This window comes from Marmota marmota, unplaced genomic scaffold, assembly GCF_001458135.2.
Source record: "Marmota marmota marmota unplaced genomic scaffold, marMar, whole genome shotgun sequence".
Lineage (NCBI taxonomy): Eukaryota > Metazoa > Chordata > Mammalia > Rodentia > Sciuridae > Marmota > Marmota marmota.
In genome coordinates, this window is record NW_026000101.1 from 18,780,786 (window position 1) to 18,805,464 (window position 24,679).

General features: G+C 38.6%; 1 protein-coding gene across 3 annotated transcripts in view; it reads right to left on the bottom strand.

Moving 5' to 3' along the window:
- The window catches only part of Nfx1 (nuclear transcription factor, X-box binding 1), a 73,823-nt gene that overhangs the window by 4,983 nt on the left and 44,161 nt on the right, over positions 1-24,679 (bottom strand). For all 3 annotated transcript variants that reach the window (XM_048783511.1, XM_048783510.1, XM_015492449.2), the window contains 13 exons: positions 22,150-22,229; positions 20,942-21,050; positions 19,394-19,513; positions 17,128-17,207; positions 13,671-13,901; positions 12,293-12,366; positions 11,515-11,616; positions 10,865-10,906; positions 7,696-7,794; positions 7,036-7,102; positions 6,220-6,365; positions 5,300-5,404; positions 3,003-4,030 (listed from right to left, as the gene is read on the bottom strand). In XM_048783511.1, coding sequence (XP_048639468.1) covers positions 3,958-4,030; positions 5,300-5,404; positions 6,220-6,365; positions 7,036-7,102; positions 7,696-7,794; positions 10,865-10,906; positions 11,515-11,616; positions 12,293-12,366; positions 13,671-13,901; positions 17,128-17,207; positions 19,394-19,513; positions 20,942-21,050; positions 22,150-22,229 — 1,328 coding nt within the window. In that variant the 3' untranslated portion in view covers positions 3,003-3,957. The remainder of the gene's footprint in view (positions 1-3,002; positions 4,031-5,299; positions 5,405-6,219; positions 6,366-7,035; positions 7,103-7,695; positions 7,795-10,864; positions 10,907-11,514; positions 11,617-12,292; positions 12,367-13,670; positions 13,902-17,127; positions 17,208-19,393; positions 19,514-20,941; positions 21,051-22,149; positions 22,230-24,679) is intronic.

The following is a 24,679-nucleotide window of genomic DNA, read 5'->3' on the forward strand; positions in this document are numbered from 1 at the left end:
AAACCAATGCTCACTGTTAAGAAACTGCCCAAGGAGAGAATTGAGGCAGCAAGACAGAAATTCTATATATTTAGCTTTTTCTCAGGTTTTCCAGGAGGCTGTGCATCAGAAAAAGCAACCTCATAAAGCCTGAGCTCAGGGCAAACCTGGTCATGGGCAGGACTTCCACATGAGCTCTGTTTGCAGGTATCAGAGAGGCAAACAACTCAATTTTCTGAGGAGTCATCTCCCTCCTGGTACAGGATGCTTCTAGGTTGGCAAACACAAGGCCTAATGTGGCATGTCTCTTCTTGGATTAGCCTTTGTAGATGGAGGGGTCAGAGTGGCTTTGAAATCTCCTGGGGATCCTCGCACTCTAAAGACCATGGAAGACAGTATGGGACATCCATGCTAAAGCTGTCTGGGGTTTGGGAGGCAGAACTTTCCCTTGGGTTGTGGGTGAGTAGACTAATGAAGAGGTACCCTGGCAAGGTTCTCTTAGGAAACAAGGTCCCCAGGCTTTCAGGCATGAAGCAAGAAGGCCAGCATCATAGGAAGGGCACCCCCCACCCCCAATCTTAAATCTACAGGACCCAATTACTTGGACTTTGCATTTCCCTCAAGTCTGACATTCCATTTTCCCCTCCCTGATCTGTTCTCAGGCCTGGCTAAGACAGGATCCAGAGCTGTTTCAGGCAGATCCTGCAATCAGGAGGGCCTGCTTCATCTCCAGTCCTCCCACCCATTGCATCAGACTGGCACTGCTGCTGAGAGGAGCCAGTCCTGCAAGACAAGCCAGAGGGAATTCCAGAGATAAGAGTTTGGTTTCTGGAAAATTCTGACCCATGAAAGAAATCCTGTTAAGAAAGTGTAGAACTGGAAGGGGGAGAAGACAGGACCCGATTCTCAAGAAGCAATGGTGTGGGATCCTGGTCCACAGATTCCCTTAAAACACAGGATCCAAGTGTAAAATTGTATTCAAGACTGCTTGTGCTGTGAAGAATCAGACAGACCTATGAGAAACAGTATTCCCTTGCTGAGGTGGCCTGGGGCTCCCTTGGAGCTGGTTCCCCTGCAGACCCCAGGCATCATATCCTAACTCCCTGATCTGAATCTCTTCTTTGCAGGGTCAAATCTTATCACCCTCATCCTCTTTTATCTGGATCTCTGGATCACCTCTGCAGCCTCTTGGTTCTGCTTCATATATCAAAACTGCCCTCCGATCCTTTTCACACACTTTTACCTAAGAGGCTTCTCAAGAACAGGGTAGTAATATAAGGTCCATGGTCAAATCAAGCTTGCTAGCCAGTTGTGTTGGCAGTAATCCCAATAGCTGGGGAGGCTGAGGCAGGAGATCATGAGTTCAAAGCCAGCCTCAGCAACGTAGCGAGACCCTGTCTCTAATAAAATATTAAAAAGGTCTGGGGACGTGGCTCAGTGGTTAAGTGCCCCTGGGTTCAATCCCTGGTACGAAAGGAAAAAAAAATAAAAATAAAAATAAAAAAATCTAGCCTGCTGCCCGTTTTTGCACAACCCATGAGCTAAGAATGTAATTCACAATTTAAAAATTTGTGGTGATAGGGATTGAACCCAGTGCCTTATGCATGCCAGGCAAGTGCTGTTCCACTGAGCTACATCCTAACCCAAATATCCTCATGTTTTTCCCTGTCCCCCACCAGGGCTGGGGGATGGAAGCTTCAGGCAACCAGGCAAGTGTTCTACCACTGAGCTATATGCCCTGCCCTACAATTTTTAAATGGCTGGGAAAAAGTCAAAAGTATATTTTGTAACATATATAAGTTACAAGTGATTTTTCTTTAAATTTTTTTTAGTTGTTGATGGACCTTTATTTTTTTAAAAAATTTTTTTATAGTTATAGATGTACAGAATGCCTTTATTTATTTTTATGTAACGTTAAGGATCAAACTCAGTGCCTCACACTTTAGGCAAGTGCTCTACTACTGAGCTATAGCCCCAGCCCCTGGACATTTATTTTATTTATGTGTCTCACACATGCTAGGCAAGCGTTCTACCACTGAGCTACAACTCTAGCCCCCTAAACGTGATTCTAAGTAAGGTGAGATTATGTACTATCTATGGCTGTGTTCACACAATGGCAGAGTTGTCTAGTTGTTAACAGAAACTGTAAGTTGCACAAAGTCTATTACTCTAGTTGCTTACAGAAATATTTGCTGACTGTTGCTCTGGATTAGGAATTTGGCCATGCTGTTCTACTTAGAGTTCATCAGTGGTTCTCATCAGCTGACACACATCTACCTTTCCAGTCTCATCCCAATCTGAACAATTCTTCCTCAAGCCCTGGCACATCTGCCTCTCGTAGTCCCAATACACAAGTGGCATCTGGAAAGCATGCAGCCATTCATAAGGAGCAGCCTGGCAGGCATTCCATCCCTTTATTTGGATAGCATTCTGGAGAAATGCTTACCAATTTTTCCAGATACCAAATGTAATTTTCATGAACTTTGAGTTCCTCTGATGAATCAGGCACCTCCACATCTGCTTTTCATTTAATCCTCACAACCCTGATGAGGTAGGTGAAACTTCCACTCCATCAAGTGGCAAGTTGTGAGCAGAGTTAGAACCTGAAGTCAGACCTCTTGCCTCCTGCTGATTCTGAGATGCCTTCACAGAGTTCACCCACCTAATCCACCACTTTAAAGACCTAACAGATGCTTGTGGTATTTCTATTGTGTGTAGGGTCACAGACCCTATGCTAAATGGGCCCAAAGAGAGGAAGTTTTGTTGTTTTCTGTCATTTCTTTCCAGTTGTCTGTTCCCATGCTATACCTCAATCTTTCAAAGTAGGTTGGGTGAGGACCAAAGGGAAACCCTGCTCTTCTTACAAAAATGCCTGAATTTGGAATTTCACATCTCAAATTTCCTTCTGCTGCTCTGGGGATCAAGGTTTGTTTTGAAGCAGAAGGAAGCTGCTGGAAATCTGGTCTCCATACTAGAGGGTTACCAATGCAAAGGGAGCCATATTAATTTAACTGTTGACACACCTGCTTTAAAGGAGCCTGAAGAATGCCTCCAGTGGGCTTCTGGGCATAAGCTCTGGACTATCCACATACTTCTTTGAATATTCAGAGGTCCAGAGCTCAGAGAAAATCAACATGGCTGTTGAAGGCCTAGGAAAAAGCAATGCAGGACAATTGTCTATATGAGACTCTTTATCAACCAGAGAGGAGTTAGGATTACACTAGTCAGTTCATAGAGGCCACAGTGTGAATCTGGTAAAAGGAAAAGCTTGTTCTATGCCCTTTATTATGGGAGATGGCTAAACTGTCACTGGACAGGCTCAGTGATGTGGTATAAGAAGCATCAGGAACTTGAGAAAATGGAATTCTATAAAGCAACCTGACTTTCTTGTAGGTCTAGAACTGACAGTATTAGGAAACATTAAAAAGAAGTTCATCTAGATAGCTCCAAGACAGCTTTTGGCAAAATACAGTAACACTTAGGAAAGATGGTTAGGTTTAAGATGACAGGAGTGATTTCAAATTTGGTGTACAAATTTAGTATTTGGTATTTCAGGCTGAGAATTTGCAGAGATCTATCTGATGTTGCAAGCATTTTCAGGAGGAGGAACAACTGGGAAAACTGAAACTATGACTAAGTGCCATGAAGCCAGTTTTGGGCAAAAATTCTGATTTGTCCAAATAAAACCCAATATTCCCCCAACCCTCAGAGCAATCACAGTGATGATTTGAGGAGACTCTTTAAATATATCACTGAAAACCTAGTGACCATACAATCAGAGATCTGGCCATAGCGAAACACTTTATACATGTAGGAATAGACAAGGGGATTTCTGAAACACTCATGCTTGGATGTATCAGTACAAGACAGCACATGAGGCTGTGGTCTGCCAGGCAGTGAGGAACAAGCATGATTTATCTGCTGGCAAATAAGTCTCCACTACATCTAATTATTCTTTTATCTAAGTGCATCTTGATCTCAGTCCTGGACATCAAAGTAGTCAATTACTGGCTCCTTTGCTATCTTCTGTAAATTACTGCTCCCAGGATTCCTGAAAAGCAAACAAAAGAACAATCAATCTTTTCTTCTTTGGGGGAAAGAGACACAGGTCTTCAGAAAGTTAAGGATCAGCAGATTAGCCACTTGTGAAGCTTTGATAAGATAGAGAGGCAAATTCGAGCTGGTGGTTATTGAAATTTGGTGATGGGTACACAGGTGTTTATTAGTTAATACCATTCTAACCTGAAAGTTTCTCCATAACAGTATTTTTTTTTTTTTTTTTTTTTTTAATTTAGAGACAGGGTCTCACTAAGTTGTAAGTTGTTGAAGCCTTGAGCTTGCTATCCTCCTTTCTTAGCCTACCATGTTGGCTGGAATCACCGGCATGTGCTGCCATGTCTGGCCTTCCATAGTAGTTTTATGGCAAAATCAAACAAGTTAAAAACAAAAAAGGTAGCATGGCATAAATAAGCTAATGAACAGTGTTCATCAGAGTCCAGGCTGCTTGGTTTCCAGGGGTAGAGAGGAGCTGGCTCTATGGAGCTACATGGCCCTTGGCTGAGGCTTAGACATAGAAATACCAATTGCTCTGACCCTCATGGTGACTCTGTAAACTGCTCTTATTATCCTTCCAGAGGTTTTGTGCAGGAAGTACAGAACAGTTACTGCTAGGACTTCTGAGTGGAAGGCCAGAAAGGAGTAGAGACTCTCTAGGTTTCAGAGTAACTTTCAGACATGCTGCCTTGGTCATAATAGGGCAGCTGGGCTCCCCTCTTGACAAAGGAGAGGAAGAGAGTGAGGATATGCTCTTTCCCTGCTCCTGTTTGAGAAAACATCTGGCAGACTTGCTACTTGCCAACTTGTTTTCTTCTTTAAATCACGAATGTGTTTTTGTGGTAAAAATAATTCAAGCCACTTAGAAGTAGACAAAAAAATGTGGAAGTCCCCACTCACCCTCTTCACTGCCTAATTCTTACCCCCAATCCCACTTTCATCTCCAGAGTGACTATTGTTAATTATGTGATGTTCCAGTTCTAAATCATTAGTTATGACAGACTAAATCCATTTTCTACCTATATTGTGGAAATTATGTCCAGTCACTGTACTCCCTGGAGTGAAACTGGTATTACAAACATCAAACTTGTCTTCTGCGGCTTAAACAAATGTGTCTGATAGCCAAATAAACCTTATATATTTGAACATGGCACCCTAAGGCCAAGCCCAGAGAGGCCAGTAGTGGCTGGTGAAGCCCAGGCCAGTTCAGCCTCTGATGGCGTCTCTACCAGCCAGGTCCCTTTGGAAACAGCTGAAGAATTCTTACTTGTCTGTCTGCTGTCTGTGATGAGGAATTGGTGGTGGAGGTCGTGTCTGCATTTCCCTTTCAAGCACACCTGTCAGTGTGGTAGGTGGACAAATGGACTTCCCCCTGAGGAGTCAAAAAACACAGTAATGAACAAAGACGATCACTTGTATAGATAAGCAGACAGTCAGAAACTCAGTTTGTGACTTTGGCACTATAATTGCTGAGCACTCTCTACTATGACCTGTCTTCTCTTGGGCATGGTTACTTGCATTCAACCCCATCTCTTCCACCTATCCCTGCTGGGCCTGTTGCCTCATGTTACACTTCACTATTCTTCCTTGGGAAACTCTGACTCCCTTGGGTTCTTTTTAAAAATTTTTTGTGATGCTGGAGATCAAACCTAGGGCCTTGCACATGCTAGAAAAGCTATATTTCCAGACCCAACTTAGGTCCTCCCTTTCCCCTTCTGGCTCACACTACTGCCTAAGTTTCCTTTGATGGTAAAATACTGTTCACATGGTATGCCTTGAATCAGAGTCCAGCATTTGTTCTATTTCTCTCATGCTAGGAAGATGAAGCCAGGGAGGGACAGAGGGAGGAATAAAAGACAGAAGGGAAAAGGGACAGATATGATGAAAAGGCATACCTTTAGGCCCCCAAGGTCTGTTCCCTCTACCTACAGAAATAAATCCTCTAGCATCTTCCATAGATTAGGGCACACATGAGGCTTTGGGTATGTGTGCCTTATGGAATGAAGCATGGAATTCACACTCTGGCTCAGATCTTCAGATCATAATGAAAGGCTGGCCCAGCAAAGTAGCTTTCCCTTCTATTCTTCCAAAAGGAAGAGACAAAAGGAAAGCAAATCCCAATAGATCCTGCCTCCTGGGTCCAGTTGGCCTTGCTGAGTTCTTCCCGTCACAGTCAGATTAACCTACCTGATGGCAGTGACTACAACGTTGCGCTTTGGTTCACTGTCATAGCTCACGCTCTCCAGACCATAAACTTGGGCCAAGTCATGGATGATTCGGCGGTGGTCTCTGTTCATGGGAGGGAAGCTGTGGCTTTTCTTACTATTCTTTCCCTATATTGAGGAAATAGATAACTGATTGATAACATCATCTTAAAAATAGAAAATGCTTATAACTGGGCTGGGGATGTAGCTCAGGCCTTTTTATTTTGAGATAGGGTCTTGCTAAGTTGCTGACGCCCTTGAATTTGTGATCTTCCTGCCTCAACCAACTACCTGAGTTCTGAGATTACAATGATGCGCAACTGCACATGGCTTTGGGCCTTTTTTTAAGGAGTCTACCTGCTATTACTCTTTGAGCACTAGTCATACAAAGTTTTATCTTTATCCAAGAGTTTCTGTCCTGACTTTGGAGTAACAAAGAAGGAGTGTGCTATCTAACACACACACAGCCCTCTGAGATCTGAGGGCCTTGCAGGAGTTCTAAATATTCTACTTAGTCATGTGACTATCATTCCTTGTCCAGAGTTTCTTTGCCCCCTCTGAAGCACTGAGCTGTGATTTTTATTAACATTTAATTTGACTGCATATTATTTTCTGCAATGACTGAACCTGGACAAGCTTCCATGGATGTTATAATGCCTGGGTTTTGGGGAAAGATTAGAATCCTCAAGCAAACTATGAATTTTTTCTACAACTACTCTAGGCTGATGGTGTTTCTAGGACTTGATCTCTTATCAAGCTGGCCTTAGAGGAATGTCCAGTTGGATGTTTTGACTTCAACCTTATTCACAGCCTCCACAAGGGTTTCCATTTCCTTCTCAACATCACTGACAAACTTTAAGTCCTTCCTGAAATGAGAAATCACCAGTTAATTTTGTTTGTTTCTATTCTTCCAAGAATCCCTTCCACTCACCCTCTGCCTATAAAGTAGCATACAATGTACAATGCTGGCAGAAAAGAAGTCAGGAACTGTCAGATAGCAGACAGCCATGATAAAGGGGAGAGAGGGAGGGAGGGAGGGAGAGAGAGAGAGAGAATATGAATATGAACAAATATGAGAAGAGAAAGGAGGAGACATAGCCATCAGAGCACCAGGAAACAGGAGAAAAATAAGAACTACTACTGACCCAAGTAAGAATCATGTAATTGTGAGACTTGGGTGGACAGAGGTGAAATGTGGCTCAGAGATGCTACGATTTAGTCTACTCTAGCTCTTGATAGGCTCCAACTCCAACCACAGGGCACCCACCTCCCCACCAAAGTTCAGTTAAGGAAACAGTTTTGAAATACTAAGGCAGGATTTTTATTAAACAACACCCAATCTTTTACAATAGGTAAATAAACTTTGCCTGCCTTAGTCACAGAAGGAATACATATTAGTTTCTATGTTAAAATACTAAATACTCTCCTAAGCCATTATTAATAGAAAAAAGTTACATACCTGGCATCATCTTTCAAACTATCACTGAATTTTGATCCTGAAGAACGTATATTAAAAGGATCAGAATCATCACTGATATCAAATGCCTCTGCTAACCTCCTGAAAATGAGAGAAGTTTTCGCAAACATAAGGAAAGGAGTAGAGGAAACTATCTTATAGAGTCCTTTCTTACCTATAGGAGATATGCTCCAAGACCTCAAATGGATGTTTAAAACTGTAATAGTACCAAGCCCTATGCATGCTATGTTTTCCTATACATACATATCTATGATAAAATTTAATTTATGAATTAGGTACAGTAAAAGATTAATAAAAACAGCACAGATTTTAGCAATGTTAACATGTGATTTTTTTTCCCCCCTTAAGTTGAGAACTTTTACCTTTTTACTTATACACTTCATTTCTTCTCTTCGGCAAATCTGAATTGCCAGTCACTACTCTTGTGCTTCAGAGCCATTATTAAGTACAATAAGTGTTATTTGAACATAAACATGTGATATTGCAATAGTCAATCTAATAACTCAGATGGTTACTAAGTGGTTACTAGGTGGGTAGTGTATTCAGTGTGGATACTGGACATAGGCGTGATTCATATCCCTCACATGATGGAGTGGGGATGGTGTAAAATTTCATCAGGCTATTAATAACAGAGTGAAATTTAAAATCAGTAAATTTTTTACTTTTGGAATTTTCCATTTAATATTTTTGATCTGCAGTTGACTGTGGGTCACTAAAACTGGAAAGCAAAACTGCAGATAAGGGGTGACTACTGTAATAATATACAGGGATTACAATGTCCTAAGTTCCTTATATATTAGCCATTTGATTTCAGTAAAATGGATGACTAAAAAAAGAAAACAAGATGTGGTATCGTCTTCATAGAATAAAATAAACAAAAAAAGACCTATGTGGGTCTGAGCAAGCTGAATATTAGAGATTTTTATTATTTGGGGAAGAGAAGGCTGGTGTATGACATTACTGGAAATGGTCAATGGGGAATGACTTTCTCTGAGGCTTAACATAGGTACCTAAGCTAGGAAGGTAGCTCTGTGGCAGACTGCATATTTAACATGCACAATGTGTTCGGTCTGATCCCCAGCATCAAAAACAAACAAACAAAAAAAAAAAACAAAAAAAAAAAACAAATCATAAAATGGACATATAAATACCAAAATTAAAATCCCATCACAAAAATCTGGAAAATAAAAGCAGAAAGAATTTCACTGGGAAACATACGTACCGTATTTGTTTGTTTAAGACACGGTTTCCTTATCTTGCCTAAGCTGGTCTCAAAACTCATGGGCTCAGGTGATCCTCCTGCCTTGGCCACCTGAGCAGGTGGGTTTATAGACACATGCTATGCAATGGCTTAAATTTTCCTATTTTTTGTTTTTTAAACAGTCTTAATTTTCAGAATTCTTGGAGGGAGATCCTTTGATGTTTTTATTAGTAGGCCACCAATTCAAATTTAAACACTAATTAAAACCTGTCTATGAGCTGAATTTGGCCTGTTAGTTTTTGATTTTTGCAATAGAAATATACATATATTTTAACTTTAGATTGAGTTTTCTTTTTAAAATTTGCATTTCTTTTCTTTGGTAGATCACTTGTCTAGCATGTGCAAGGCCCTGGATTCTATCTCCAGCACTGTGCCAAAAAAAAAAAAAAAAAGCAAAAGCCAGTTTAAATCAGTAACTAATATTTACTGGGCAACTACTATGTGTCAGGCTTGTGGCAAGAGCCTTATATGTCTTCCTTCATTTTAATATATTAATCCTCACAAAAACTCTGGGAAGTAGATATTATTATTGTCACTATTATACAAATTTTTAACAAAAATTAAAGCTTAGGGAGAATATGTGACTTGCTGAAGGTTATAAAGCTACATGATTTGTAAAGATAGGATTCAAATCTAGATAATCCGACTCTGGAGCTCTGGACAGCTCAGACTACTATATAATACTACCACTCAACTACACAAAGACATATTTTCATATTTTGGACACCTGTGAATTTAGAACATTTCTGAACATCTGGGACTCCTACTTCACATTTTACAACTAAGAATACTAACTGATGGTTATTAAAAGGGCATGGGTTTGAACAGCACTCGCTAGAAAATTGCCATGAGAGTCACAGCAAGGGAACTTTGAACAGCATCATTGCTAAAAGCACTGTAGTTTGGCACAACCAATTTGAACACTTGGAAGAATCTATTAAAGCTGAACATAGGCATACCTTATTAATCAACAATTATACTCCTAAGTTTATATCCAGTGGAAACAAATATGTATATATAGCAAAGCAAGAATAAAAATATTCTTGGGGGCTGGGAATGTAGCTCTGAGGCATAGTGCTTGGAAAGTAAGTGCAAGATCCCAGGTTCAATCCCTAGCACCTCACAAAAGAAGAAGTTCTTAACAGCATTATTTGAAACAGCCCAATAGCAGAATGGTTACTGATATATTAATGCAATAATACGCAAAAACGAAGATGAATTCAGTGTTGCTACTTGCAACAACAGAAATGAGTGTCACAAATGTAATGAAAGAAACCAAACACAAACCATATGATTTCACTTATATAAAGTTCAAAAACAGACAAGATTCAAGTGTTAAAGTCAGGACAGACAATTTTGTGGGCTACATGAGAGGACTCTGATAATTTTCTACTTCTTGACTTCAGTATTGTTTATACCACTGTAGCCCACTGATCTTTACACTTATATGTTGTACTTCAATACAAAGAATTCATTTTTTAAAAAAATATTTATTTTTTAGTTTTAGGTGGACATAATATCTTCATTTTACTTTTATGTGGTGCTGAACCCAGTGCCTCATGCATGCCAGGCGAGGGCGCTACCACTTGAGCCACATCCCGAGCAGAATTCATTTTAAGATTGTTACCTCTGTTGGAATCAGGAAGTTGGCCAGTCACTAAATAATTATGTTGTGGCATCATGCCCAAATCCACCCAGCTCATGCTTCTGAAATACGCTGAAACTACCTGAGTAGTTTATCCTTAGACAATTCAATTCTTGATGATCATATTTCTCTTCTGACAGCAGTGAAAGACTCAGAGTAGATGTTGAGTGACAAAAGGGTTGCTTCCTCCCATTAATTAATAGGGCTCAGTGACAATTAGATAACAAGCTGTTGAAACCACTTACTTTTTCCTTTCCAAGGCTGAACACTCCTCATCACACTGTAGCCTTGATAAGCAAATGAAAAAAAATTAGTCAGGACACAGGTTCTACAGTTCCTATCCAGCAAGAAAGTCTTACTTAGATCACTTGAAGACACAGCACACTCTTGCCAAAGGACTTTTCTTCAGGCCAGCTTGTGAGGCTTGTGAGGTCACCTACTTTTCAGGTTTCATTAGCAACTCCTGCCCTGTGAATCTCATTGTTTCCCCTGGTCTCTAGGTTATGGGAATCTAGGAGTTCTCAATGGGCATGTTCTCTGGATGCTCTGCCTTCAAAATGCTCCCCAGGGACCCTTCTGGCAGTCCCACCTCCCTTCTTATATTCAGCCACCACTCTGATTCTCTGTTTTCCTGTGGGCTGGGCTGGGCACATCTAGGACTCTGCTTCCTCTATCAACTGTCTAAAGTGAAACTGGAAAATATCCTCTGGTCTTAGCTACATCTTGAGTGGGACTCCTTGGGTTTGGAGTGGGTATGGTCTCAACATCAAAGTGTATTGAATACCTGCTGTGAATGAGCTCCATTGTGGGAGACTGAAATAAATGAATGTGCCCTACCCATGAGAAACCAAGTCTAATTAGAGAAAGAAGGCACCTTACACATTTTTAAAATTACCTGGCTTGTTGAATTTCCTTCTTGGTAATTAACTTGCTGATCTCCACTGAGTCTCCAAGCTGCATGTCTGTTATTTTAGAGGCCATAGAAATAGCAGCTATTCTGAAATATTGAAAAGAGAATAGACATTGCAGTTTCACAAGAAACTCCCCATGCTAGAAACACAGAACACCGCTTTTAAAGCCAATCCACCACAAGACAGTTTGTGTGGCCTTGGAATCCTATCTTACAAACTACCTACTGTTTGTGGCATGAGTCTTCACTAGGTTTTAAGCAGCTACACAGGAAGTGATGAAGTAACCCAACTCCTCAGTATACCTGAGCATTCAGGCCAATGCCCAGCACTCAGCAGGTTTTCATAAATAGCCAATTTGATGTTTGTGTATTTGCAAAGTCCTATATCTAAGGCCTACCTCAACATCTAATCAGAGACACCCATAACAGTCATTCCCTAACACCTCCATCCCTGCACTCAGATCCCTGTATGACCACACAAATTCCAAGACTTTAAAAGGCTAAAAAGATCCCTCCCAGAACAATTAGAAAACCTTGACTGGGGAAGGGGCACCTATAGGCAGTGGATATTAAAGCAATTTATCTAACTTCAGGATATCTTTTCTTTATCTCATAGTTTAATAAGACCAAAAGGGGAAAAGTGAGAGAGAGAGGAAAAGAAAAAGATTCTCTTACTTTTAGAAAACTTGCAAGGATCTTCCAATAAGCACATGAATCCCCTTCACCTACATCTACCAATTGTTAACATTTCTGTAGCACTAACCTTTGATAGGTACTGGATGCTTCAGAGCAAATCACCATTTCTTTTCTTCGTCCACATTCACACTGTAGCTCTACCTGAAATAAAATTAACATGGAACGACTCTTAGTACATGTGAATCATGTGTTAAGCAGGCTTTGCTTCTAAGAGTTTTCTTAAACCAAACCATGGCAAGAGAGTCAGTGAGCAGCCACATTCCAAGACGGAAGAAGCTAACACATGTGCATTTTCTTTGTTGTGTGCATGTGTTAATGGGATTGAACCCAGGGCCTCACACATGCTAGGTAAGTAAGCACTCTACCACTGAGTTACATCCCCATCCCCTTTAAAAATTTATTTATTTATTTTTGGTTGGATGTGGTGATGCATGCTTGTAATCCTAGCGGCTTGGGAGCCAGAGGCAAGAGGATTGTGAGTTCAAAGCCAGCTTCAGCAATTTAGCTAGGCGCTAAGCAACTCAGTGAGACCCAGTCACTAATAAAATACAAAACAGGGCTGGGGATGTGGTTCAGTGGTTGAGTGCCTTTGAGTTCAATCCCTGGTACACCCATTCTGACCAAAGAAATTTATTTTTGAGACAGGGTTTTGCTAAGTTCCAGAGGCTGGCCTTGAACTTATGATCCTTCTGCTTCAGCCTCCTGAGCATCTAGGATTATAAATGTGTGCCACTGTTCCTAGCTAACACATGTAAATTGAAAATGCGGTAGCTGACATGCTAGGAGGGATGTGTCCTATATATAATGCCCCTTTCTAGAAACTACTCTGTTCTTAATCCGGCATGAAGGCTCAGAATGAAGTTTATACCACTGAACCAGAGGCGGACACTTGCACTAGGGGCAACCAATTGAGGTCTAGCCAGTACCACCAGATTCATCTGCTTTCACCCCTTCTAGATGGCCTTGCTTGATCCCTCATATCCAGCCAAGTTTCCTACATGCTCCCACAGCACCCTCTCTAAGGATGTAACTACTCCTCTATGATACCATATCTGATCTATCTGATTAATTACTTAGTATCTGGACCATCAAATTATAAGGGACCATGTTTATTACCTCATACAATTTTTTTTTTTTAAATACTCAGACATTATACATTTATTGAATAAATGGAGTTGACAGGGTCTTCTGAGAATGTGACTGAAGGGAGACACAGAATGTGGTCAGATGACAGTAGGGTATCTGCTGAACTAAAAGGCCATACCAAGTTGGCAAATAGAAATCTTTATGATTTATACCATCTTTCTCTTGCTACCTTAACTTGGAGTTCCTTGCAACCAATGTTTCCTGACTGATTAAGGTGCATGGCCAGGGTCTGCTTAGTCAGTTCTGGATTCCCTAGCAGCCCCAGAGTCAGTGTTCCATCTGAAGTCAGAAATACCCACCTTGGCTTTGCAAGCAGTCACTGGACAGGGTGAGCTGGGGTGGCAAGATGCCATACATGGGTGGCCACAGTCAGCTCTGGGGGTGGTGCAGGGCTGTTTGCAGGCCTCATCCACAAGACATTCTCCTTTATGACAAAGTCTCTGACACTTGTGCATCCCACATGGTAGCGTAGCACTGCAGGGTAATCCGCAAGAGATATCAACCAGGTGACAGGGGATGTTGCTTCGTAACTAGGAAAGACAGAAGTAGCCAGATTCTCATCTCGGTGTGGGATGTGGGTGAGATTTAATTTACCTTTAGAACATTTTTGAACTTTGTTCTTTTTATTTGAAAACAATTAATTTGATTTTCAAAGTAAAAAAGGAGTAGTTTGACAAGAAAACAAATGTGAACTTTAATAATAATTATGTTTGCTATGATCCAAAATATTTTTGGCAGCAGCTAAGTGTGACCTGAGATAAACTTTCTAAGGTAGGCAACAGGAAATTAAATCAGATAACTAGGAAGTACTTCAAAACTGCTATGACTGGGCTGGGTTGTAGCTCAGTGGTAGAGCACTTGCCTCGCACATGTGAGGCACTGGGTTCGATCCTCAGCACCACATAATAAATAAACAAAAGTACTGTGTCTGTCTACAACTAAAGATACTTGAAAACAAACAAACAACTGCTATGACCAATAAGGAAAGGAAAAAAGGAGGAGGAGCATGAAAATAAGAAGGCAGATTAGTGGTGTAGAGAAAGGGAACAGAGGGTAAGGGAAGAGGGATGAGAAAAGGGAGGAACTGTGGAATGAAACTGACCAAAATTATATCATGTACATATATTAATATATCACAGTGAATTCCAACTTTATTTCTATCTATAAAATGCCAATTAAAAAATAATAAATAAATAGAAGAAAGACCAGTATAGTAAAAGAAGGGACGGGGAGAGAGGAGGGTAGGGAAATACAAAGTACTGGGGACTGAAATGGAGCAAATTATATTACATGCATATATAATTATGTCAAAATGAATTCACTATTATGTATAACTATAATGCACTAATAAAACATCATTAAAATAAAGAAAAAAACATGGGAAAACTTTAAAAAACCAAAATTCTATGACTAAACTGGGAGGATCAGAAGACATCTTGCTTTTTTAGACTATGAAGGCACCAAGTCGACAGACTAACCATTTTACATGCTGGGGCTGGGGAGAATCTTGGCCTAGGGTTCTGAGATAGGTGGCAGGACTCTTTTATGTGCTTAGTATTCAATTCTCCTCACATCTTCCAAATAATTGTCTCATAACTTCAGGCAGTCCTGTCATTTAAAAAAAATAAGAGGCAATAGTAACCCCCAATTTATTTTTTCTTAAGAAATTGCATGGTTCCAGATTTCCCCACTGTAGGAAAAATGTCTTAAAATTTTACTTCTGTGGAACCAAAGTTTACTCTCACATATTCACTCAAATTCCTTCAAGAACCCTCAAAATGAGGAATACACTTCAACTTTAGTGACATATAACTTTTGAAGAGGACATATGTTTCCAATTGTTTTGGAATTAGTATTTGGGTAGAATATAGTTCCTAATCATTAAACATTTACCTATTCTAGTATCAGGGCATAAATTCTGGCTAATGGTCTATCCTCTGTCATCTTCTCCCCACATTGCTTACCTACCTCCTCATGATCATTCAGTATGTTATGTCCCCCAAATGCCTTCAAGACCCCTTAACCCCTTCAGTATTCTGTATTTTCCACATTACTGCATTTATAATTGCCTGTTTCCCTGTCTGCTTCCCACCCAAGTGAAGGTCGCACAAGGGCAGGGTCATGTCAATCTTGTTAACTTCTTTTTCTTTTTGGTACTGGGATGCTTAACCACTGAGCCACATCTCCAGCCCTCTTTATTTTTTGAGACAGGGTTTCACTAAGTTGCTCAAGGCCTTGCTAAGCTGTTGAGGCTTCCTGAGTCACTGGGATTATAGTGTGTGTCAGTACACTTGGCTAGTTAACTTCTTCAAACACACACACACACACACACACACATATATACATATACATATATATATTTTTAGTTGAGATGGACACAGTGCCTTTATTTTATTTTTACGTGGTGCTGAGGATCGAACCTAGTGCCTTCCACATGCAAGATGAGCACTCTACTACTGAGCTACAACCCTAGCCCTAGTGTTGTTAACTTCTGAATATGCCAAACCTATTACCTAGCACATAGTAGATACTCAATATTTGTTGAAAGAAGTGTGGCTAAGTCATCAATACAAAGATGACACATAGATGTCTTAGAATGGATAAATTCGCAGAGGAAATGAGATTTATAGAGGAGATAAATATGAAGGACTATGACTTGAGAACTACTCACAGGAAATAAGTGGAGAAAAATATGTCCATCAAGATAAGAAAATAATACTAAAAGCATGTTGTTACAGATGTCAAGAGAATTTCAAGAAATGTTGGCTAATGTGTTATGGAGTAAAAAGATCAGGTTATAAAACAATATTATCTTAATCAGAGTAGGGGAAAGTATGTATCTGTATCAACACATGCCTGGTAGATTATACACCAAGAATGTTAAAGGATATATATCTCTTTCTTCGGCTGGGGTATAGCTCAGTGGTAGGAAGTTTACATAGCACACACATATTGGGTTCAATCCCCAGTACTAATTCCCTTCTTGCCCACCTGTAAAGTACTCTCTTGGAAGCAGAACTTTATTTTCTAAATTATCTATGATAAATATGCTTTTTAAAAAAATCTTTATTTTATTTTCATGTGGTGCTGAGGATTGAATCCAGTGCCTCATGCATGCTAGGTGAGCGCATTACCTCTGAGCCACAACTCCAGCCCTAAATATGCATTTTTAAAATAGAAATTTCAAGCATTTAAAGGTTTATAGTGGACAATGCCAAATATGGCTTAGAGATTAAGAATGAGAGTGGAAGTCCTTCAGGGTACTGGTAATAAGACTGGAGGAAGGCATTTGAGTCCAGTGGTTGGGAATGGGGAGTTGCATAGGGATGAGAGAACAAACCGGGCAGCTAGGATACAGTCCATTTCTACTCTTATTGAAATACTTCTTCCTAGGCTAGCAACTCCACTTTCATGCCAGTTAACTTTGAAGTTCTGTTTTTGAATATAGCATGTGTTCTCAAGGTCAACTAGGCTGAATTTCATTAGTTGTAATGAGATTAGAGAATGATAAAACAGACTCAAACTGCTACCTACTCAATGATTTCACTTTTGTGATATTCTGGAAAGAACTACAGTATTGGGACAGACAACAACAACAACAACAACAACAACAAAAAAAAAAAAAAGGAAAAAAGTGGCAACAGAAAGCTTCTTCTTGGAGGAAGTTTAGTTTGAGAAATGATCAAACTAACAGCTCTGAAGTAATTAAATTATAAATCTCTGGCTGGAACAATGAACACCTGAGAGAAAACTTACCTCATGTTTGCCCATGCACCACTTCTGAGTTAGGAAAGTACAAGGGGGACATTTCTCCTCACTATGACAAGAATGATATACTGCAGAAAAAGAAAGGTAATATTAGGTATGATTTCTTTTTTAAAAAAATTAATTAATTTATTTATTTTTTAGGTGTAGATGGACACAACACAATGCCTTTATTTTTATGTGGTGCTGAGGATCCAACCTGGGTCCCGCCGGTGCTAGGCGAGCGTTCTATAGCTGAGCCACAATCCCAGCCCCATTAGGTATGATTTCTAAGCAAAGCCACACATATATGCCATTTATAACTTTTACGTGTTATAACATATGCATGTAGGTCTATATATTGTAAACAGCATATGAAATAGAACATTTAAATTCTGGAGCAGGGAGTATTTTTTCTAAGTGGACAGAGGAACATAAAAAGCACCTGGTTTTACAATAAAGTGTTGAAAGATGAGATGAGTGGGAAAGAGAAACCAAATCAAGATGGGAAGAAATATGCCAAATGCCAGAAGCAGAGAGGTGACAGCTTTCTCACCATGTCCTGCAGACAGTCACCTGGTCTGTTCATTTTACTACATTATTATTTTCACTCTACCTTATGCTACAACTGCTCACTGGTACACAGATACCTTTGCCACATATTCCATCTAAAATAATTATGCTGACTCCTTTCGATATCATTATTGTCAGTAAGAGGTACTTCACTAAAACTTGTGCCCTACAACAAAACTTTTCTTGACTGACCACACTCTATCCTAAGCTCCCTCACATTCTCTGTAAGGCTTGCTGCCATGCCATCCGGTTCATGTACATACAAGTTGGTTGTGTTGTGTGTACTTAATTACCATTCTCTTCCTCCCAGGGAAAACACAAGAACCTCAAAGCTATGGGTTTTTAAAAAAATTCCTCGGAAGCTTTGATACCATGCTGAATATACAACAAACACTCAAGAAAATGGCAATGAATGCAGAACAAAAGCAGGCCAAAACAACATAATTCACAAGCAGTTAAGTTCTTACTAAGGACATTACCCAGCAGGTTTTGAACTTCGTTGAAAAAAGGGGTTGGGGTTGCGTGTGGCCTGGACACTTACTTCATGATTGTGTGAACACTGTAGTATGAGTATAAACTTTGCTGGGAGGGCTGGACATCCTAAGGTTCCAGGGAAGAAAGGGACTTTTTATTTCATGAGGAATTTGCTTATTCTTTTTAGTCTATTAATTAAAAAAAAAAAAAAAAAAGAGGTCTATTATTGTAAGTCTGAATCATATGATCAGAGTTCACTGAAAGTATTAAATCTGGGGCCTTGATTATTTTAAGTTTGTCTCTGAGGCTTGTTAAAATAAAATGATGGAAAAATAAAATAAAACAAACAATGGGCACAATACAGTCCTAGGAAAGTCAGCAACTGGACTAGACAGATATGAAAAATGACTGATGTCAAGTAGTTTTTGGGGTGGTGTCAAAAGCAGTTTATCAGAGAAAAAGTGGAAAGAACTCAAATGTCCAGCAACACAAGACTGATTAAATAAACTGGCCGATTCATGTAACAGAGTACTCTATTGTCATTAAAAATCTATATTGGCATTAGAGTGTTTGCCTAGCATGTATGAAGCTCTGGATTCAATTTCCAGTTACACACATACCCCATATTGTAGAAAATCTTAGTGATAAAGAGAAAAATGTATCTAATTCTTAGGAGATGATATAATTAACAACTTAATGTTAACCTTTTGACTTCATTACTTTTATTCTTGCTTTATTTTATTTAATATACATTGCTTATGTAACAGCAAAAACCCGTTATTTTATTTTTTAATTGTAGTTGGACAATACCTTTATTTTATTTATTTTTTATATGGTGCTGAGAATCAAACACAAGGCCTCGCACATGCTAGGCAAGTGCCCTACCACTGAGCCACAAACCCAGCCCCTCAAGTTACTCTTAATTTTGTCAAAAGATGTTCAACTTTGAAATATGCACCAAAAGTGGAGGTCACAAAGAAAAGTCCTTGAAAGACAAGACCAAGTAGGGGTTCTTCCACCCTTCTGGGTGTGTCTGAAAAATCACAGAATAAAGCAATAGACTTTGCTGTGGGTCCAAACTGGAGCCCTGATAATAGACTCACCTTCACAGAAGCACAGTGAGCAAGGGACAGCCATCTCAGCATGACCTCAGCACATGAAGACAGTTACATGGCAACATCCTCAGTGACATGGTATGAGCAGGCTGTGAGGTAGGGAAGATGGGACTCACCTGGATGTTCACATTCATGGATTCTGGCACAGGTTTGGGTACACTCTGGAGGCCTAGTACCACAAGGAACTGGAGGGTAGATCACTGATGCACCACAGTGGCAGGTTAATTCATCAAAACCTGGTAGGTAAGGCAAAAAAATCCCTTGTTTAGTTTGGGATGTGGATGCCATATTAAATGAAGATGCAAACATTTATTGTTGTTTGTGGTTTTAGATAATTTGGAAGAGGGCTATTTTAAAAATAAAAAGGTTTCTATTTTATTAAGCTTTTATTTTATTAAAGTTGACCGGGTGAAAAAGGCACAAACAGATATCAAGTGTTCTACTTATCACTCTGAGTCTGACAACTCCCCAATACTTTCCCCAACACATTTCTATTAGAAGGTTATATTAATGACTATGAGTTTCTACTATTACAAATTAGTTTTTACTATTACACAAAATTTGTCAATATTTCAAAGATCTGAATAACCCAGGGAATATTTATCTGCCAAATGATCAGTGTATTGTATTATAAAATCAAGCATGGGTAAAAGATCCATTCAAAGTACAAGAGAGACCAATGTATTTTAATGTGACAGAATAAAAACAATACTAACTCATGTCGTTTCTGTAATGAGGTTGAGTTTTGGTATAACACCAAAGAACAGTATCCACAATTATTCAAGAAAGTTTAAAAAACATTCTTCACTCTTCCAAATAGCTATCTATGTGAGGCTGGATTTTTTTTTATATGCCTCAACTGCACTGTAACAGATAAAATGCAGAAGCTGATATGAGATTACAGCTATCTTGTATTAAGCCAGGCATCCAATAGTGTATTTTTTTCAAAGTAGAGATTTTTTAAAATTAAAAAAGTGATTAATGTTAACCTGCAATGCATATATTACTATTATCTTAAAATGAAATAATAGGGCTGGGGATGTGGCTCAAGCGGTAATGCGCTCGCCTGGCATGCGGGGGACGCTGGGTTCGATCCTCAGCACCACATAAAAATAAAATAAAGATGTTGTGTCCACCGAAAACTGAAAAATAAATTTTAAAAAATTCTCTCTTTCTCTCTCTTTTCTATCTTAAAAAAATGAAATAATAAATCAACTGCTTATATATCTCAGTTTTAATTTCTAATATGATAGATATCAATAGATATAACTCACAGAAAAGAGCTCTTCAGAGTCCTCAATAGTTTGAAGAATATAAATGTGTCCCAAGACCAAATAGCTTACTAACTGCTGCTAATAACACTGCTAATATAGAAGACTGCCAAGGGCAGAAGCTAGGTCAATAATATATAGAAGGGAGTTATCAGAAGAGGAATCCATTAGTGAATTAACCCTTATCTCAGGGTCACTGCTCACATCTCAAGTTTCATACATCCAGGGACTGTAAGACAGCAATAAAAAATAACTTTAAAAAACCTCAACATGTCTGAAATACTAAGATTTAGTTCAATAATGCACATCAATCTAAGCAAACAAATCTCAAAATTTAGTATGCCTGAGTTTCTAGGAAACTCTCATAACTAAGTATACAGTGAAGACACTCACTAGCTTGCCAGCATGTCTGACAGTTCCCTCGATGACAAGGTTCTTCACACCTATGAAGGCCACAACGAAGTTTCCTCCCACAAATCAAAGGACACTTGTGCTCCTTATCCTGAGGGGAGAGATTTCTATTTGTTCACAAAATGGTCTCCATTTTATATTTTCTATAAATAAGATTAACTTGCAAAAACAAAGCTTTATACAATTAAGTATGAAATAATGTCTAGGAATAGCTTCAAAATAACCAGGGAGGAGGAAGTCGGTTAGGGTATGGATAAAACAAGATTAGCCATGATTTGGGCACTACTGAAGCTGGATGTTATGTACATGTGAGTCACTATACTAATGTCACTGCTTTTGTATATGCTTAATTTTTGATAATCAAAAGCATTTAGGCCTTCAAACACTGACTTATCAATCTTGGTAGAAAGCACAATTTCATCATTCTTCACCTTGTCAATATATACATTTTTTTAAATGACAATTATGTATTACCTTGTTATTGGTGCTATTACTTTGTATGTACACACTTGTGTATATACATATACTCACAGATATATATATCACATATGTACATGTTATCTTGTCATGTACATATGACACACACACATATATGTATATACGATAAGATATATCAATAGTTGAATTATGTTTCCTTTAATTAATTCCACAGAAGTGAATATTCCAAATAAATGTAACTTACTCCTGTAAAATGCCATACTCAGGGGTGAGGTTGTGGCTCAGAGTGGTACAGCACTTGCTGGTATGTGTGAGGCACTGGGTTCAATTCTCAGCACCACACACAAACAAACAAACAAATAAGGGTCTACTGACAAATAGAAAAAAAAAAAGTTATATTCATTTTGCCTACTGACTTGGCCCAATGAGTATATAAAATGCAGTTGCTAAGTCCATAATAGTGTGTTGGACTGTGTGCTCATCTAGGTCTTGGGCTCTGGGGTCCAAAGTCTTTTGTCTTTCCTTTTTAAATTCCTTCATGCTACCACTGGTTGATTTCTTGACCTGGCTGAGGTCTAAAAATGTTTTATCTATCTCTGCTGAGCAGTTTGGGGACTATGAGAGCTCTTTCTTGCCTACAGGCCCTTCCTATTGATATCTAAATCTGGGCCACATTCCAGATGGCTGAGGTTTCTAGAGCCTGGTGCCTAGATGAATGGAATCTAATTATGCCTAATGATAAATCCACTTACCACACAGCATATCTCATTACATTTATGCCGTCCACACAACCGTTTCTTGTTACACCGCTTGTCACACATAAATGTAGCATCTGGATGGCCAATTAAAAAGATAAAAAGCAAAAGATATGAACATTCATTCAACATATATTTGAGTGTCTACAATTAGAAGAAATATAATGCAATAAAGTAAATAAATTAATCATGGCGAAAAAGCAAATTAAATTATTTTTTACCTGTCAAATTATCAAAAACTAGAAAGAGTAAGACTGATTAATATATAGTATGGACTGGGTGTGGTGGAGCACACATGTAATCCCAGCAGCTTGAGAGGCAAAGGTAGAAGAAATAAAAAATTTGAAGCCAGCTTGGGCAATTTAGTGAAACCTTGTTGTAAAGTAAAAAATAAAAAGGGTTGGGGATATAGCTTAGAGGTAGAATAACCCTGGATTCAATCCCCAGTACTGGGGAAAAGAAAAAAGTGTGTGTGTATATACATATAATATAAAATATACACATACACACATATTATATACACATACATACATATAGTATGGATGAAGGTATGGGAAAAAAGTATATTTAAATGGGCAGATCTATGTATTTATGAAAAATTTAATTGGCAATTCATTTTAAACAACACAATATATACTTTCAAAAGTGGATGGGGGGAGCCGGGCATGGTGGTGCACGCCTGTAATCCCAGCTGCTTGGGAGGCTGAGACAGGAGAATTTTGAGTTCAAAAAGCCAGCCTCAGCAACAGCGAGGTGTTAGCAACTCAGTGAGACCCTGTCTCTAAATAAAATTCAAAATGGGGATGGGAATATGGATCAGTAGTCAAGTGCCCCTGAGTTCAATCCCCAGTACCAAAAAAAGTGGATTGGGGTCTGGGGTTGTAGATCAGTGGTTGAGTGCTTGCCTCACATGCATGAGGCATGAGTTCAATCCCTAGAACCACATTAAAAAAAATAAATAAATAAATAAAATAAAGATATTGTGTCCACCTACAACTAAAAAAATATTTTAAAGAGTGGATGGGGACTATGGGATTGATTTAGCAGTAGAGCAATTGCTTAGTGTATCTAGTGTATATGAAGCTACAGATTTAATCCCCTGCACAAAAAAAAAAAAAAAAAAAGTCTAGAATATCAAAGGTGCATGCAACAACAACAAAAACATGTAAAAATGTACTTCATAAAAATTAAAAGCTTTTGTTCATCAAAGGATACTATAAGGAAGTAAAAATAATCCACGTAATGGAAGAAATTACAAAGTGTCTAGGATCCAAAATATACAAGGAATACTGATAACCAAAATAAAAAAGACAAAACATTCTAAATAAAAAAAGGGCAAAGAACTTGGAGAGAGAGCTCATTCTCCAAAAAAAATATAAAAATGGCCATTAAGAACATAAAAAAAAGTTCAACATCATAAAGGCATACCAAAACCAAGTTTACTTCACACAGACTTAGGATGATTATAATTTCAAAAACCCAGAAAATAACAAGTATTGGCAAGAATATGGAGAAATTAGAATCCTTATACACTCCTGATGGGAATGTAAAATGGAGCAGCCATTGTGGAAAATAGTATGATAGTTCTTCAAAAACAAATACCAATGGATCCACCAATCCCTCTCCTAGGTATATTATCCTAAAGAACTGAAAACTGGCATTCAAACAAAAACTTGTAAATAAAAATGTTCACAGTAGCATTACTGACAATAACCAAAAGGTCTAAACAACTCAAATATTTACCAACTAATGAATAGATCAATAAAGTGTGGCATACTGATAAAATAGCCATAAAAAAGAATGAAGTATTGATATGTGCTACAATATGATAACCATGAAAACATGCTAAGCGAGACAGGCAAGGTGGCACGTGCCTATAATCCCAGCAAACAAACAAACAAACAAAAAAACACAGGAGGCTGGAGCAGGAGAATTGCCAAGTTCGAGGCCAGCCTCAGCAATCTAGCAAGATCCTAGGCAACTTAGTGAGACCTTAATCTCAAAATTAAAAATACACACATACACAAAAAAAGGTTAGTGATTGCTTACGTATTCATGGGTGAAATTAGGTTTGAGATTTGCTTTTAAAGTGCTTCCCCAAAAACTAAAAATAGGGACAGAAGGAAGGATAAAACAAGAGAAGCAAAATGTTGACAACTGATGAAAGGTGATAGGTGTATAGGGTTCATTATCCTGGTCTGTTTTCACATATAATTGAAATTCATCATAAAAAATTAAAAAGTGGGATAGGATAGCTACTGCATTATTAGTAATGGGGAAAACTGGAGACAACCTCTTCAATGACCACCAAAAGGGCCATGATGATGTATAATATGAAATAATTTTCAAGGGAAAGCTATACACAGACATGAAAAAATGTGTTTAACAGATAATTGAGGGAAAATATCAACTTGCAAACAATATGTTTAGTATGAACCTAAATTTAGGGGAAAAAACAAAACTATGGTAGTAGGTTTATATTTCTTTCTTTTTTTCTCTTTCTTTTTTTTTTTTTTTTTTTTTTTTA